The 18,147-nt window shown below is 46.1% G+C and overlaps 1 protein-coding gene across 1 annotated transcript in view; it reads left to right on the plus strand.

Annotated features, from left to right (window-relative positions):
- The first annotated feature begins 3,748 nt into the window (after positions 1–3,748).
- The window catches only part of ACACB (acetyl-CoA carboxylase beta), a 102,706-nt gene continuing 88,307 nt past the window's right edge, over positions 3,749–18,147 (plus strand). Inside the window, 2 exon segments of the mRNA XM_060170870.1 lie at positions 3,749–3,845; positions 10,647–11,302. Coding sequence (XP_060026853.1) covers positions 10,656–11,302 — 647 coding nt within the window. The 5' untranslated portion in view covers positions 3,749–3,845; positions 10,647–10,655.

Consider the following 18,147-nt stretch of genomic DNA (forward strand, 5'->3'; position numbering starts at 1 on the left):
TTGTTATTTACTAGTTAATGTTTGTAGTTAAAGAATAACAGAGAACAGAATCTGTTCTTAGAGGTGAGGGTTGCAGTTCTCTTCCTGTCTCTGAGCATTGATTGGTTCCTCTGGGGTAAGGAAACATGACCTTGTACCAATGCCTTCAGCCATAATTGCAGGGGAAGGTGACGTTTTTAGATTACACGGGGTGTGTGACTTCTCAAGTCTCTCAGTTTTTAGGGAGCTACACCTCCCTCTCCTGTCACCCGAAATGTTGTCATATTTCTTCTTCAGATGCCAAAATACTAAAGAAAACAAATGACTATCCTTCACAATAGAACCAATTTACTAATCGCCGCTCCTGGTTTAGTAACTTTGGCCGAATCCCTATCTTTATTTTATTTATTTATTTATGTCTGTGTTGGGTCTTTGTTGCTGCGCATGGGATTTCTCTAGTTACGGCGAGCGTGGGCCACTCTTTGTTGCAGTGCGCGGGCTTCTCACTGTGGTGGCTTCTCTTGTTGTGGAGCACGGACTCTAGGCATGCGGGCTTCAGTAGTTGCAGCACGTGGGCTCAGTAGTTGTGGCTCGCGGGCTCTAGTAGCAGGCTCAGCAGGTGTGCCTCACGGGCTTAGTTGCTCTGTAGCATTTTCCCGGTCCACAGCTCGAACCTGTGTCCCCTGAATTGGCAGGTGGATTCTTAACCACTGCGTGGTGGCTAAATCTTGATTTAAAAAGCTTTTTTTTTTTTTTTCCTTTGGGTTGAACTCTCCTGTTTCCCCCAAAGCCTTTCCCAGGAGAAAAACCCCAAGGCTAGAGAAGTAGTTTTGTTACTTATTTCTTGTTTGCATTTTCGTTTCTTCGGGGAGTGGACTCAGAGATTTAAAAACAAACCCGTGGCTCTAAGAAACCAAGCAGTACCCCCTGACACTCACTTCTCAGGTCCGCTGATTTAGGACCTTTCTCAGGGTTTATAGAAGGAAATTCTGCACAGAGAGCGGAGGGCGTGAAGATTAGGAGTGTGGGCTACAAAGGGAGGCCACCTGCGTCCTAAAAGAGTGAACCTGGGGAGTGATGGAGCCTATAACAGGGGAGGAAGAAGCGGGACCTCTTGCAGGGGCTGCAGGGAGTTGATGAGATCATGTGTGTGAAGCTCTTAGCACCAGAAAATGCTGGTGGCAGGAAAGCACTCCCTCTGATTTATTAGAGGGATAACCTCCTTCCCCTACCACCCTCCTCTCCTTAACTTATCCTTTCTTCCCCTTTTTTTTTCTAAACTCATTTATTAGTTTTATTTTTTCGTATAGATTCTATTCCTTCCTTCCTTTTTAAAAATTTTTTAAAATTTATTTATTACTTATTTGGCTGCATTGAGTCTTCGTTGCTGCATGCGGGTTTTCTCTAGTTGTGGCGCACGGGGGCTACTCTTCGATGCGGTGCATGGGCTTCTCATTGCGGTGGCTTCTCTTGTTGCAGAGCATGGGCTCTAGGCACGCAGGCTTCAGCAGTTGTGGTTCGCAGGTTCTAGAGCACAGGCTCAGTAGTTGTGGTGCACGGGCTTAGTTGCTCCATGGCATGTGGGATCTTCCCGGACCAGGGCTCGAACCATGTCCCTTGCATTGGCAGGCGGATTCTTAACCACTGCACCACCAGGGAAGTCCCCTTTCTTCCATTTTTTAACCCCTGTATTGGCATTTAAGAATATCCTCTCTCTGAATAACATAAAAAGTCACACACACACACACACACACACACACACACACACACACACACACTTCTCAGGACCATCTTCACTGATCAGGGAACAGACAGAATTTAATTTACAGAATTTAATTCAGCCTGACACAGGCTGCTGAAGCCCCAGAGATGCCTCCCCTTTGGGAAAGAACCTGCCCTGCGGGGCTGAAAAGCTGAAGTGAGTCCAAGAACTGTTTCTGATGTGAGTATCTGCCTGTCCCATCCAGGCACCTGACCAGTGTCGGACGGGTGCCCCCACCCACGTGAATCCATTTCTGTCCCTTGGTGGAAGAGGACCCTTACTCACCATCATCAGCTGCATTCTTTCCATCCTGGCTCACCAGGAAGGGGAAGGTGGTGTTTAGCGACCAAACAGATCTTGGTTGATCCTGCCAGTAATCCTGTGAGGTGGGTGAGGCTGGGGATTCTCCCTCCTCTTCTAACATCTTACGGAAAAACCTGAACGAACTTTTTGGCCAACCCAGTAGATGGGGAAACTGAGGTTCAGAGAGGGGACATGATTTAGCCGAGACAACACTCTGTGGGTAGCAGAGTGTCACCACGCGGCGACTTATCCTGCCTGAGGCTCTCAGCTCAGATCGCTAATGACGATCGCTAAGATGACCTGCGCCTGGCCCTGTGCTCAGCGCCCTGCATGGGTGACCACTTTGGACTGTCGAGAACTCCATCTTGGAGCTGCGTCCTTATGCTGCTTTGCATAGCATAGAACTCCATCCCGGCTCTGCAGCAGAGCTGACGTGAGAACCCAGATCAGGGCACCCAACAAGGTACCCAAGGACAGTGGCTCTTTTTTTTTTTTGCGGTACGCGGGCCTCTCATTGCTGTGGCCTCTCCCGTTGCGGAGCACAGGCTCCGGACGCACAGGCTCAGCAGCCATGGCTCACGGGCCCAGCCGCTCCGCGGCATGTGGGATCTTCCCGGACCGGGGCACGGACCCGTGTCCCCTGCATCGGCAGGCGGACTCCCAACCACTGCGCCACCAGGGAAGCCCGACAGTGGCTCTTTACTGTGAATATCACCCCACACAGGCCTGGAGCAGGGGACCTTGGTGCTAGTCACGGCTGTGTCGTTAACTTCACATGTGACCTCTGGCCTCTGCTCACCTACAAAGCAAGGACACTGGACACGCCAAGTGTCCCCCTCTTAGGCTGCAGGTTGGAGGCTAAGTGGCTTTTTGGGAAACGCAGGGTGACCTGTGATGCCCCCTGCCCTGTGGACTGGAGTGCAGGTTGAAGTATCCACCTGGCAGCTTTGACCACACTGGCGGCCCGGCATAGCTTCCTCTATCACTTTAATGATCTCTGAATTTGCAAAATGTCGTTGCACCGTCGCCTGCCAGCCAGAGGGTCCTCGAACTTCGTCCTGATGCTTTTGCTTCTCTTTCCATCAATATCACCTTGGCCAAACCCAGGTTCTGCTGGGACTCATGCTCCCCTTCTAGCAGGTGTCTTACAGATGAACACATGGGAACAGGAGGCTGGCGTGATTATGGGAGTGTTTAAAACTCTATGCATAGCACAGGGAGATCAGCACAGTGCCTTGTGACCACCTAGAGGGGTGGGATAGGGAGGGTGGGAGGGAGACGCAAGAGGGAGGGGATATGGGGACATATGTATGCATATGGCTGATTCACTTTGTTATACAGCAGAGACTAACACACCGTTGTAACGCAGTTACACTCCAATAAAGATGTTTAAAAACAAACAAACTCTAGAGGCTCAGCGTTGGGCAAAGGGGTGGCTGATCACACGAGCAGCTAAGTAGGCTCTAAGTCCAGGAGTGTGGCAAGCCAGAAGGAGGTGGCCCTGTGGGCCAGAGAGTATACACAGCCTCTTAAGTACTTGAGCTTGAAGCTGGGGGAGGGGGAAGGGCGAGGACCTTGGCAAATGGCTTATATTTGTGGATGACAGATAAGGGCACCTGACTTGGGGGAAAACTCACTCGTGTCCAGCGTGAGCTGGTCCAAACTCCTCCCCATGGACTGATGCATGACACCAGCCTCCTGCTGAAAGGTGACACTCCACGGCCCCAGTTCCGTCAGGCACCCTGTGGGAGCCTGTCAGACCCACATGAGAATGGAGCCGGTGGCCGTGGCCACAGTGGCGGTAAGTGGCAGCGAGCAATCGGGAGTTCATCTTGGCGGGAGGAAACATCCGAGTGGGGAACAGGATGGCTGGTTTAATGCTGACATTCTGCCCTCCTCTGTCCCTCAAAGGCCAGGCCAGGTATGGGTGGCTGTGTTGGAGGCGGGCGGCTGGAGAACAAACTCCCGACCCCCATCCCTCTCCAGCCCTTGCTTGGCTGCCAGCCAGCACCTGCTGGAAGCGAGCAGTTTCCTGCGTTCCTTACGGTCAGGGCCACGATTGCTCTGCACCAGGCAGCTGTTGCTTGAGTTCGGTTTGCAACAAACAAAAATAGCTTCGGCCCTCGCTGGGTTTTCAGGTCAGCTAGGTTGTTTCAGCAAAGGGCAGCAGCTCGGCATGGCATGTCCACAGGGTTCACTGGAAGGACTTCTCTGGCCTTGACTGTCCGTGGATTTGAACCACATGCACGGTGCTCCTTCTAGACCACTGTGCACATCTGGCTCCACCCTCCAGGTACACAGCCAGGTATCTGATTTTAGGGTCGTATCCAGGTGCTTGTGGGAACACCCTCTGCTTTATGGAATTTATTTTTAACCAGTTTCAATGGTGGAGCAGTGGGAAAGGTATGAGCACTGGGCCTGGATGTGAGCAAAGTCAAGGAACCGAACTTCTCTGAGCCACAGTTTACCGAACTGTAAAATGGGACTGTAATGAAGACCATAGCAATCGTAAGATCCACCAAGTTGTTCTGAGGATTGGAAGCTTGAAGGCACTGTACGTGCTTGGTGGCTTTTTGATGCTTCTGGTAGCATTGACACAATGCTATATAGGTTATTCGAAGAGCAACTGTGAGACAGGTAAAGGGGGCAAGGCTCAACATCCCCATTTTACAGACGAGGAAACTGAGGCTCAGAGGGTTTCTTTGGGAGCTTTCTCAGAGAGTTCCCCATTTGTCTCTATGTACTTACTTGGGAAGAGTTCTCATGTGGTGGCCTGTGGGTCCACCATCATCACACTGCCAAGAAAAGGGAAAGACCCTGAGGTTTTTTGCGCGGGTAACCTCTGCAAGGTAGGTTTGGGATGTTTGACCCACTGGCTCCTATCAGAATAACAGCAGATCGTAAAGGATTTGTCGAGTGAGGGAGGGGGCTGAACTGGGGAGAATTGCCGGTCCCTCCATTCATTAGAACTTCCAATTTAGAGCTTGGTAACTTCACCCACCAACCCTCAGTTGCTTACCATGCATGTGTCTCGCCATCTTGCCAACCTGGCCATCCACTCAACCACTCTCCAAGCACCACCTATCTATCCTTCCACCCACAGTCCCCATCCACCATCCATTCATCCAGCCAGCAAGTTCCCAAAGTGCTTGTGTTATGCAAAACCGCATAGTTTGATTGGTTTTCCAATGGAAATCAATGTAAAGTATTCATTCTCAGGGTTCCCAAACTCTGAACCATTGTAGCATATTTTTTCTCTCTTATTTCCTCAGCAATAACTCAAGTATTTTTCTATTTGGGGTAGGGGGAAGCTCAGCATTTCAATGTAATGCACTTAGTATTTCTTATTTCTCAGAATTTCCAATGTGTACATTTAAAGTGTACCTAAAATTGGCCACATGTGTATGAGGTCTTCTGCTTGGCACTCTACTTCAGAACTGCCATGGAGACACCCAGCTTGTTCCCCTAGTGTTCCTGAATGCAGCTTCAGAAATGAGATCCTGAAACCAAAATTCCTGCCTGCCTCAAGCCATCTGCTGGTGCTCAGTGGGTGTGCATGGGTTTATCATTCATTCGGTACAGACTTTTTGACCACCTACTATGCACCAAGCGCTACTAGCCTGGGCACAAGGATCCAGAAATGAGTGACAATTGGTCTGTGTTTCCAAAGGTCTCTGAGTTGGCCAGGGAAGACCAGTGAACAGGCTGTTTCCATGGTGGAGGTCTGTACCCACTGGCTGACTTGCAGGGGGTGGGCAGTGGAGCTGTGAAAGCACTTGGCCCATGTGGCCAGCAGAGGGTGTGAGGGGGGAAGTGGCCAGTCGGCACAGTCTTGAATAACTTTATGCACTACCATAACCTCCTGCTTGGGGAGGATGTAGGGCTTTAAGCTGTCGAGCCTCCAGTAAAGCCAGGATAGCCTTTGCACCATTTTTGGCAATGCCATCTGCCAATTACCAGAGAACACGTGTGAGTCAGTAATTTCAGGACTCTGACCTTTCTTGCTGGTGCTTTTTAAACTTGTCTTGAGAACTTACTGTATGCAAGAGATGAGTAAGAAATACACCTTTTCCCCAGAAGCTCCCATCTCACAGTCTAGAAGCAGGGGGGAAGGAGTGCAGAGGTATAGGAGTTAAGACCAGGGGTTCTCACGTGAGGGCAGTTTTACCCCCCAGGGACATTTGTCAATGTCTGGAGATAGTTTTGGTTGTCACAGCTGAGAGGGAGGCGGTGCTACTGGCATCAAGTGGGTAGAGGCCAGGGATGCTCCTCGATATCCAATGATGCACAGGACAGTCCTCACCACAAAGAGCTATCCAGCCCCAAATGGCAGTAGTGCACTGACTGAGAAGCCCAGAAGTAGGAACAAGGCTTGAGCATCGGGAAGGTGGGGTGCCGTCGTGAACACGTGCGTTTATGTATTTGTTTGTCCTTGTTTTCAATTCTTTTGGGATATGCCTAGGAGTAAAATCCCCGGGTTGTATAGTGATTCTATGTTCAACTTTTTGAGGAACCCCCAAACCATTTTCCATAGCAGTTGAATTATTTTATATTCCCCCTAGTAACTTACAACTTCTCCACATTCTCACCAACACTTGATATTGTCTTTCCTCCTTTCTTTCTCCCTTCTTCCTTCCCTCCCCCCTCCCTCCCTCTTTCTTTTCCTTCCTTCCTTCCTTCCTTCCTCCCTTCCTTCCTCCCTCCCTCCCTTCCTCCCTCCCTCCCTCCCTCCCTCCCTCCCTCCCTCTCTCCCTTCCTTCTTTCATCCTAGTGGGTGTGAAGTGGTACATTGTAGTTTTGATTTGCATTTCCATAATCACTAAGGATTCATGTTTTCATGAGCTCTTTGTATATCTCCTTGGGAGAAATTTCGATTCAAGTTCTTTGCTCGTTTTAAAATCAGGTTGTCTGTCTTTTGGTTGCTGAATTGTAAGAGTTCTTTATGTGTTCTGGATACTAGGCCCTTACCAGATATATGGTTTGTAAAAATCTTCTCCCATTCTGTACATTGTTTTTTCACTTTCTTGATAATGCCCTTTGGTGCACAGAAGTTTTTAATTTTGATGAGTCTGATTTATCTATTTTTAAGTTTGTTGCTCATGCTTTTGGTGTCATATCTAAGAATCCATTGCCAATTCCAAGGTCATGAAGATTTACCCCTATGTTTTCTTCTAAGCGTTTTATGGTTTTAGCTCTTGTATTTAGGTCGTTGATCCTTTTTTTTTTTTTTTGCGGTATGCAGGCCTCTCACTGTTGTGGCCTCTCCCGTTGCGGAGCACAGGCTCCGGACGCGCAGGCCCAGAGGCCATGGCTCACGGGCCCAGCCGCTCCGCGGCATGTGGGATCTTCCCGGACCGGGGCACGAACCTGTGTCCCCTGCATTGGCAGGCAGACTCTCAACCACTGCACCACCAGGGAAGCCCCTATTTAGGTCTTCTTTAATTCCTTTCAGCAATGTTTCATAGTTTTCAGTCTATAGGTCTTTCACCTTCTTGATTAAATTTATTCCTAGATGTTTTATTCTTCCGGATGTGATTATAAATGGAGTTATTTTCTTAATTTCCTTTTCAGGTTGTTCATTGTTGGTGTATAGAAACAACTGATTTTTGCATATTGATCTTGTAGCCACCAACTACTTAATTTATTACCTCTATTAGTGGTTTTTGGTGGTCCTTTAGGATTTTCTATATAAAGAATCATGTCACCTGTGAATAGAAATGATTTTATGTCTTTTCAATTTGGATGCGTTTTATTTCTTTTTCTTGTTTAATTGCTCTGGCTAGGACTTTCAGTATGATGTTGAATAGCAGTGGTGAAAGTGGGCGTCCTTGTCTTGTTCCAGATCTTAGGGGAAAGCTTCCCATCTTTCAACATTGAGTATATATTTTCTGTGGTTTTTCTTCATTAATGTGCCTTATTCTTTTGAAGTTCTTTCCTATTCCTACTTTTCTGAATGTTATTAATGGATGTTGGATTTTTTTTTTTTTTGGCTGTGCTGTGCAGCTTGTGGGATCTTAGTTCCCCAACCAGGGATTGAACCCGGGCCCTTGGCTGTGAAACCGCAGATTCCTAGCCACTGGTCCATCAGGGAATTCCCAAGGGTGTTGGATTTTTGTCAAATGCTTTTTCTGTGTTCTTTGAGAGGATCATGTGTTTTTTCCCTTTGTTCTATTAATATGGTTTGTTCATTGATATTGAACAACCCCTCGACTAACTTTTTTTTAAAAGGAAACTTGATCTCAAAAGAAAAAAATCTCCTGACCCTTTGTTCTATTAATGTGGTTTGTTCACTGATATTGAACAAACCCCTTGACTGACTTTTTTTTAAAAGGAAACTTGATGATCTTAAAAGAAAAAAATCTCCTGACCCTGTGTATTACCTAGAAAATACCCCTGACAACATTTCAGCAAATTCTGTTGCCCAAACTGTGCAAGAAGTACTTGGATCATGTAGTTCTGGGAAATTTTGAGAACTTTTCCACTTCCCTTAAGAGTGTTGTATTGAAATTTAAAAAGAAAATGCAGGACTTCCCTGGTGGCACAGTGGTTAAGACTCTGTGTTCCCAATACAGGGGGCCTGGGTTCGATCCCTGGTCAGGGAACTAGATCCCACGTGCATGCCTCAACTAAGAGTTCGCATGCTGGAACTAAGAGTTTGCATGCCACAACTAAGGAGCCCGCCTGCCGTAACTAAGACCGGTGCAACTAAATAAATAGATAAGTAAATAAATAAAAAGAAAATGCCTTTTAGATACTAAAGTGATAAGCTTGAGTTTTGTGGTCCTCCTTTTTTTTTTAATTTATTTATTTTTGGCTGCGTTGGGTCTTTGTTGCTGCGCGCGGGCTTTCTCTAGTTGTGGTGAGTGGGGGCTACTCTTCGTTGCGGTGTGCAGCCTTCTCATTGCGGTGGCTTCTCTTGTTGCGGAGCACAGGCTCTAGAGCGCGTGGGCTTCAGTAGTTGTGGCTCGCGGGCTCTAGAGCGCAGGCTCAGTAGTTGTGGTGCACGAGCTTAGTTGCGGCATGTGGGATCTTCCCAGACCAGAGCTCAAACCCATGTCCCCTGCATTGGCAGGCAGATTCTTAACCACTGCGCCACCAGGGAAGCCCTGGTCCCGCTTTTTTAATGCTTCTACTGGATAATTATGGCAAAATTGGGTCAGAAATCTCAATACGTTCAGGTTGCGTTTTCATTTATTTGCTTTTTAAACTATTTCCTGCAAATAATAATTATCTGTTCATTAATAGGGTAGAGTTAGTGTGGTGGTCAGAGGCATGGGTTAGAAATCGGAATATCTGAATTAATGTATTCAACAAAATGAATTTCTGTCCATTGTTAAGCTCTCACTCTGTACCAGGTGCTGTTCTAGACCCTGGAACAGAACAGACCCTCCTTGGTCTTGCTGAACTTTCTTTCTAGCTATGAGCATACCTGCATCAGGTGTACTAGCACTACAAAGAAAATGTGACAGGTGCCCATTCCTCTTTCCAAGACCGTGATGATGACTGTGATAATAATACAGTGACACTGATGGTCCTGGTAGTGATGAAGATGATGATCATAGAAGCCAGCAATCCTTTGCATCTACAAATTGGAATATAATGAAGTCTTTTTTTAAGATAAGCTTTGTTGAGATATAACTCATATACTGTTTGACTCATGTAACGCGCAAAATTCAATGGTTTTTAGTCTATTCAAAGAGTTGTACAACCGTCACCACAATCAGTTTTGGAACATTTTCATCACTCCAAACAGAAACCTTGTACCCTTTAGCTTTCACCCCCATCCCATTAGCCCCAGGCAACCACCGATCTTTCCATCTCTATGAATTTGCCTAATCTGGGCATATTATCTAAATACATGGAATCGTACAATATGTGGTCTTTTGGGACTGGCTTCTTTCACTTAGCATGGTGTTTTCAAATTCAGCCATGTGGTAGCACGTACCAGTGGTTCATTCCTTTTTGTGGCTGAACAATATTCCACTGTATGGATAGACCCCATCTTGTCTATCCATTCATCAGTTATTGGGCATTTAGATTGTTTCCGCTCTGGGGATATTATGATTCATGATGCTCTAACAGAGTCTTTTAATGTACCTGATCTCATTTAGTTCTCTCTCACATGCATGTTTATGATTTATGGTGAGTGTGTGTTAGTTTATTTAGAGGTGGGAAACTGAGATCCAGAGAGGTTAAGAAACGTGTCCCAGGGACTTCCCTGGCAGTCCAGTGGTTAAGACTTTGCCTTCCAATGAAGGGGGTGCAGGTTTGATCCCTGGTTGGGGAGCTGAGGTCCCACATGCCTCGTGGCCGTAAAACCAAAACATGAAACAGAAGCAATATAGTAACAAATTCAATAAAGATTTTGAAAATGGTCCACATCAAAAAAAAAAAAAAATCTTAAAAAAAAGAAACATGCCGCAGACCACAGAGCATGTAAGCCGGGAGGAGCACCCCTTCTCTGCTCCCTGTCTAGTGCTTTTCCCCTCCAGCTCTCTCAGCTGAATACACAGAACCTTAACTGGCTCTCACCACCACCTCCTTTAAGAGCTGGATAACACGATTACATAAATCCTAAAACGTCTCTCTTATTCCCTTACAGATTTTGTGAATGATCCTGCTTCTTTTTCTATCTTATCTGATTTTCTCCTGCCTGATCTTTTCCTGGTTAAAAAGCTGGGGGAAAATGACGGACTCCAAGGAAGTCACCAAGAGTAAATTGAAGGTGAGCTTCATCACAAGTCAGGAGCCTCTTCCAGCCTCAGACAGCTCCAGGGAGCCACTGCAGGAAAATTGCAGCAGCAGCTCTCTGCCAGAGACCCCTGACCAGGCTGAGCCAGCCTCCCACAAAGGTCCCAAAGACACCTGCCAGCAAAGAAACTCCCAGCCACCCCTGCTGCAGAATCCCCAAGGAAACCCCCTTTCCTCCGATGACCCCTTCCCAACACGCCAAGCTAACAGGACAGAGAACGAAGGCCTGGAGACCCCAAATACCAGTGGCCCGTCCGTGCTAGCCAGACCCCAGGGCCAGCGAGCCAGAACCCTCTCCAAAGAAGACAGGAAGCGGGCGCACATCAAGAAGCAACTGATGACCAACTTCATCCTGGGCTCTTTTGACGACAACTCTTCCGATGAGGACTCTGGCACTGGCTTGTTCAGAGAATCTTCCCGGAAGGGCAGCCGAGCCAGCTTGGGGACCCTGTCCCTGGAGGCTGCTCAGACCGCAGGCGAGACTGAGACCCCTGTCCCCACTATAAGGTAACGTACCCTCTGTCCTCGTAACCAGGAGGTGCAGAGTTAGGGTGGGGTCCACACCCTTCCCTGCTCAGCCCAGCTACCCGCTCATGCCAATGCTTTGAGGGTAGCTATGTGCCAAGCAGAAGACATGAGCCTCCCTGCTTCCTTCCCTCCCTCCTATCAAAGTCATTTATTGAGCATCTGCTGCGTGTACAGGGCCCCAGGCCAGGAAACTGGCTTTCTAGAAGATCGCGGTCTGGTTGGGGAGGATGACCTTGTATGCAACAACTAGTTATAATTTAAGCAGAATGAGCTCAGGTTGGCAAGAGCCAAAGCAATGATGGGAACCCAAAGGGAGGGACAGTTTCCCTGACTCCTGATGAGACATTCATTTACTTGTTCGTTCATTTGTTCATTCATCCAATAGGTAATTAGCAACTGTAAAACATGCCTTCCCCCAGTGATGCCTTAAAAGCAGAAATTCAAGGGAATTCCCTGGCTGTCCAGTGGTTAAGACTCTGCACTCTCACTGCCGAGGGCCTGGGTTCAATCCCTGGTCAAGGAACTAAGATCCCACAAGCCATGTGGCACGGCCACAAAAAAAAAAAAAAGGGGGCAGAAATTCAAATACTATTACACATCCATCAGACTGATTGTTGGAAACAAATACCTGCGGGTCCATCACAGGTGGGACTGTCCCGGGAGTGCAGTCAGTGGCTTCATTTCTGTTGTTCTTGTTATCAGACTTTGCCACCCCCCACTCCCAAATTACAAATGGAATACGGTAATTCCAGGTAGAAAACATGGAAAATATGGGAGAGCAGAGAGTACAAAAGAGCCACCCACCATGACTTTGCCAGCCGGAAAGAACCTCTGCTCTGTTCTAGTGTTTGTTCCTGCTTCCAGTCTGTTCTTCTGCCCTGGGAGTGGAATCTTGTTGGCTCTTTTAAGCAGCTCTTGCACGCTCTCTGCTAAAATGAGGAAAACCTGGACTACTAGGACATGGGCTCTTACAAAGGCACCATGTTCCCGGTGAGCATGGTTGCTGGAACATTTTTAACCCTGGTTACTGGAAATTGGAGATAGAGCAAAGAGAAAAATGCAAAGATTCCCTATGCTGATGATCTTTAGGGGAAGACCGTTTTGAGTTTCTGGAAGGGTTAAAGGAACAGTCAGACGTCAGAGTTGAGTTCCACCCTGGCTCTGCCACCCCGCACTGTGTGACCTTGGGCGTGGCACATCGCCTCTCCTGGCCCAGGTCCCTCATCTGTAAAATTCTGAAGGATTAAATCGGATAATGTTTATAAAGTATGCACAGAGTTTGGTATACAGTAGGTGCTCAATAAGCAGTAAATTCCTCCCCAGCTCCTTTCCCACCAGCACCCACTTCACCCAGCACTCGAATTCACCCAGAGCTTCCCCACTTCTACCTACCCCTCTTCTACCTACAGTTTATATAAATTACCCAGTTATCCTTTATAACAATGGTACAAGGCTGGTGGTGGATCCCTATTTTGCAGATGAGAAAACTGAGGCTCCGAGAGGTGAAATAAATACTACTCAGCTTTAAAAAATAATGAAATCATGCCATTTGCAGCAACATGGATGGACCTAGAGATTATCATATTAAGTGAAGTAAGTCAGACAGAAAAAGACAAATATCATATGATATCACTTACATGTGGAATCTAAAAAAATGATACAAATGAACTTATTTACAAAAGAGAAACAGACTCACAGACATAGAAAACAAACTTATGGCTAGCAAAGGGGATAGCGGGGGGGAAATAAATTAGGAGTTTGAGATTAACATACACACACTACTATATATAAAACAGATAAACAGCAAGGACCTACTGTATAGCACAGGGAATGATACTTAGTATATTGTAATAACCTATAATGGAAAAGGATCTGAAAAAGAATATATATATATATATGTGTGTGTGTGTGTGTGTGTAATCACTTTGCTGCACACCTGAAACTAACACAACACAGTAAATCTACTGTACTTCAATTTTTAAAAATGGTTAAAAAAAGAGAGGCAAAGTACCTTTTCCAAGATCACGCAGCTAGGAAGTGGCAGAGCGAAGTTTCGAGGCCAGATCTGTTGGACAGCAGGATTCATTCCACTGTGTCACAGTGTGTTCTCCAGTAATCTCCAACATTCTCTTCCTTCCAGACCCTTCTTTCCCTCATTATGACGGTTTCAGCAGGGATTAGGGAAAAACAGTTTATTAAACCAATTCACCCAAATGAAAAAGCATCAGAGATTATGTTAGATGTGGATGTCCAGTGAGGGGTTGCTAAGTGGCATCTAAGGAGGAGGAATGGTGGGATACATTTACCACACTGGCTCCAGCAGGAAACAAGATGCAGAGTCCTAGCAGGGAGATAGGAAATGTACAAATAAACAGGTAAACTGATAAGATAGTTTCCAAGTATGTTCAACGCCAGGAAGGAAACAGGCTACAGAAGAAATACCTGTGGGGATGTTTTAGAAAGATGTGGTCAGGTCAGGGAAGAGCTCTTGGAAGAGGCAACTTTCAAGCCAGAACAGAGCAGTCCAACAGAACTCTCTGCCACATTGGGATGTTCCAGGATGGAATGTTCTAGAACTCTGCTGTTCAATATGGCAGCCACTCATCATATGTGACTATTGAGCACTTGAAATGTGGCTAGTGTGGCTAAAGAGCTGAATTTTTTTTATTTATGTATTTGTCTGTTTGTCTTTGGCTGCACTGCATAGCTTGTGGGATCTTAGTTCCCTGACCAGGGATCGAACCCACGTCCTCAGCAATGAAAGTGCAGAGTCCTAACCACTGGACTGCCAGGGAATTCCCAGAACTGAATTTTAAATTTAAGTTTTAATTAATTTAAATTTAAATAGCCTCGTGGCTGGTGGCTGTTGTCTTGTATGGCACAGACCCAGCCCTAATTGATAAAAAGGAAACAACTGTGTGAATTCTTCCTACTGGTGCTAATTAAGAACTTATCAAGCAAATAGGCTTGCCAAAATAATAAATGTTACATTATTATTTTCTCCTGAGTCTTGGATTCCAAGAAAGTTCTGAAGATTAAAATCAACTCATATTTCTAAGGTGCTTAGCAAGAGAATAAAGCACTTAATAAATGGTAGGGCGGGGGGAAGACTCCCAAGTTTCTTCTCCCTGTCTTCCACTACTATTTAGAGGGGTCTTTGCTGGCTTGTTCTTAAAAAAACAGCTTTTCTGGACTGGCAAATTTATAAAGGTAAATGATACTTAACTGAGGGCCTATCTTTGCATATGGCTGTGGGCCAAAACAGGAAGTGAATTTTCTGCCCTGGTATCTTCATTGCATAAAACTTAGCATTGTAGGTGAATCATTTTTCCTGCCTTGTCCCAGCAAAGGACTGGGGGAGGGGTAGAAGGATCTTGGATTTTATAAACCAGAGGCACCGAAACATAGAGATGAAGGTGCATTGTGGGGTGATGGGGCACAGGGAGGGCCAATGTGCTGTGTGACCTTGGGTAGGCCTCTTCCCCTCTCTGAGCCTCCAATGCCTCATCTGCAGCATGAGGAGGCTGGACCAGACTCCTGAAAGCTCACAGGGCACACGGTTCTTTTGCCCCCAATACATGTGCTTTTCAAAGTTGAGAATTTTGAATTTTAGTACCAGGGGCAACTCAGGTGGTTCTGCTGGTGCTTCCCAAAATCCTGGTATTTCCATTAGAACATTTCCAGCCCTAGCTGAGTCCCCGAGTCCGGGGCCTCTGATGGAGGGGACTCGCACGTGTTCGCTGTTTCTAATGACCTGGCACGAGAATCCCATGTGGAAGTATCTCCAGGGAGTCAAGGCCCACGTTTACAGTATTGCCCACGTGCCCCTAGTTTCTTGATCGATCACCCTGATGTGTCGTGAAAACGTAATCACTCCTTGAGATCATGTCTTTAGTTTCTCTATTTGTTTACTTGGTTGTTACCTGTCTCCTGCATTGGACCACAAGCTCCATGAAAACAGGGCCATATTTTTGGGGTCTCCGCTTTTCTCCACTGCCTAGCCTAGTGTGGGTTCATGGTAGACTTTGAAGAAATACTCACCAAATGCGCGAATGAAACAAGCAACCCAAACCTGCCAAAGACAGAATTCTGAATTTCTGGGGCAAGCAAGACACTTTGTGAATGAGTCTGGGGATGAATGAATGAATGAATGAATAAATGGATGGATGGGTGGATGGACGGATGGGTCGGTGGATGGATGGATGGATGAACAGATGACTAGGCGTTTTGTTGTCCCTCTTTAGAAGCAGTAGAATTTCTGTTTTCATAAAATCCTTTTTGTATAAATCTTGTGATTTGTAGACTAGTTCTGAGGTTAAACTCCAATTTCAAATGTTTCTTCTCCCTTTAATACAGTTATGCAACCTCACACTTCGCTTCCATTTTCCGACTGGACAAGGGCTGGCTACGATTATAGATTGATTACAGATTCAGTGACTGTGCTATCTGCTCAGGGCTTCCCTCCTGTCTCTTTCCTTTTGGGTTCATCTCAAACCAGGAGTTGGAACTTGGTCTTTCTTTGGACTTGGAAACAGTCCCCCATGCAACCTTTCAAAACAGAGCTGATGAGAACATTACATGATGTTAATAGCAAAATAGTTGGCTCACATATTGTGAAATGAAGGTTACAGGGCAATCCCACATGTTTAACAAGCAGCAAAGTGGTTAGGACACGATGGACCTGGGCCAAGACACCAGGTTCAAAGCCGCCTCTTACTATCGTGTAACCCTAATAATCCTACCCTATGGGGTGCATATGTGGATCGAGTGGGATGGGACGCATTCAGGATCACGCAATTGCAGTCCTGAAATTTAAAGTTCTGAAACCTAAGTTTATAAGTTGGCAGTGAACTCACTAGCAAAACCTGCCTCGATGCGAAGTTATTTATAGTCTTGTCCCGTTTTGTGTGAATATTTATGCCTTCTGCTGGTGAAATATTAACACCATAACGTGCCACATAAGGCTTTACCTTCCTAGAAAAATTTCCAAATTCTAAAATACATTGGGCCCTGGGAATTTCTGGTAAGGGATTGTGGGCACATGTATGTCATGTGCTGAGAATATTCCCTGGTGCATAATAAGCACAAAAATACTCATCCTTAATAAATGTGTGTGTGTGTGTGTGTGTGTGTGTGTGTGTGTGTGTGTGTGGCTGGAGAGACTGTAAGGAATGTCTCCAAATGGTTAGTAATCATTGTCTAACTATAGTAATACTTGTCTAATTATGTGGTACACTTATGAGTCATCTAAATTTTCTTCTGCATTTTCTAACTTTCTGCTGTAAATATCATTGTTATAAGAAGTTTTAACAATGTTTAATAATAAACCAGTATAAAAATTACAGGGAGGAAAAAGCAAATCAGTCATCTCACTTCCTAGATAAGAAGCTGAAACCCAGAGAGGTGCAGGGGTCTGTCTGAGGCCTCCCAACAAGATATCACAGGCCCTTCAGCCATTCGAACCCAGACCCTCAGCAGAGGCAGATCAGAAAGTGGTCTTCAAACTCCCAGTGTTGATGCTGCCGCCTAACCTGGGCCCCAAAAGAAGTACCTCCACCCTCCTCCTAACTTGTTCTTTCTATAAATGGGAAGCGTGAGGAGATGAGGCAGTTTATCAGGCAGCTTTCAGCTGTACATTCGTGGCATTGTCACCTACCCTCTCCACGGCTGGACTGGATGCTCTAAGTCCTTAGTGGCTCTCATAGTCTTTGCTTTTGTATGGAGGGTTAGACAGGTCTGGGTTCAGATCTCAGACCAGTCCCATGCCCTCTCCGCTGCAATTTCCTCCTCTCTTGAAGGGGGATAACATCAGTGTCTACCTCAGAAGGGTGCAGAGATCAGGAGAGCGGAAGTGCTGGGAGTGGACAGCCCAGAGGCTGCCTCGGTTGCCATCATTTGCTTTTTTTTTAAATTGAAGTATACTTGATTTACAATGTTGTGTTCATTTCTGCTCTACAGCAGAGTGACTCATACATATATTTATACATTCTTTTTCATTGTTGTTAATCTCAGGATGTTGAATATAGTTTCCTGCGCTATACAGTAGGACCTAGTTGTTTATCCATTCAATGTATAATAGTTTGCATCTACTAATCCCAAACTCCCAGTCCATCCTTCAGTTGCCATCATTTGAATGGGCATCTCCCAAAGTTCTTATATGTGGCCACGGCTATTTCCAAGCCCCACCGGGCATACACCTTTAAGGTATAGCAACCTGTGTCCACAGAGGAAGATGGACTGAAGAGGCAGGTCAAGCTCTCTGATCGAAGGATACAATGCAAAGCAGAGAAGTTGAAATATCCAGTGTCAATGAATATTGGGGTTTGTCAATAGACAGTAAATATCTAGAAAAACGTGAGTAAACTGGAGAGCCTAACTGACTTGGGGTAGGGTAGGGTGTTTTGAAATACCTTCATTTCCTGATTTTAATTGTTTTTCCTGTTTTGAGGTGGTTACATGGAAGTGTGGGCCATTTGGGTCATGAGTACTTTGGGGTTTTTATTTGAAACTTAAAAAAAAAAAAAATCAGCCTACGGCAGGTTTTTTTTTTTTTTTTTTGGAGGGACTAAAGATAAAGCCATGAAGAGCTTCCCTGGTGGTGCCGTGGTTGAGAGTCCACCTGCCGATGCAGGGGACACGGGTTCGTGCCCCGGTCCGGGAAGATCCCACATGCCGCGGAGCGGCTGGGCCCGTGAGCCATGGCCGCTGAGCCTGCGCGTCCGGAGCCTGTGCCCCGCAACGGGAGAGGCCACAACAGTGAGAGGCCTGCATACCGCAAAAAAAAAAAAAAAAAAAGATAAAGCCATGAAGAAGCTTCTGGAAAC

Source organism: Lagenorhynchus albirostris, chromosome 14, assembly GCF_949774975.1.
Source record: "Lagenorhynchus albirostris chromosome 14, mLagAlb1.1, whole genome shotgun sequence".
NCBI lineage: Eukaryota > Metazoa > Chordata > Mammalia > Artiodactyla > Delphinidae > Lagenorhynchus > Lagenorhynchus albirostris.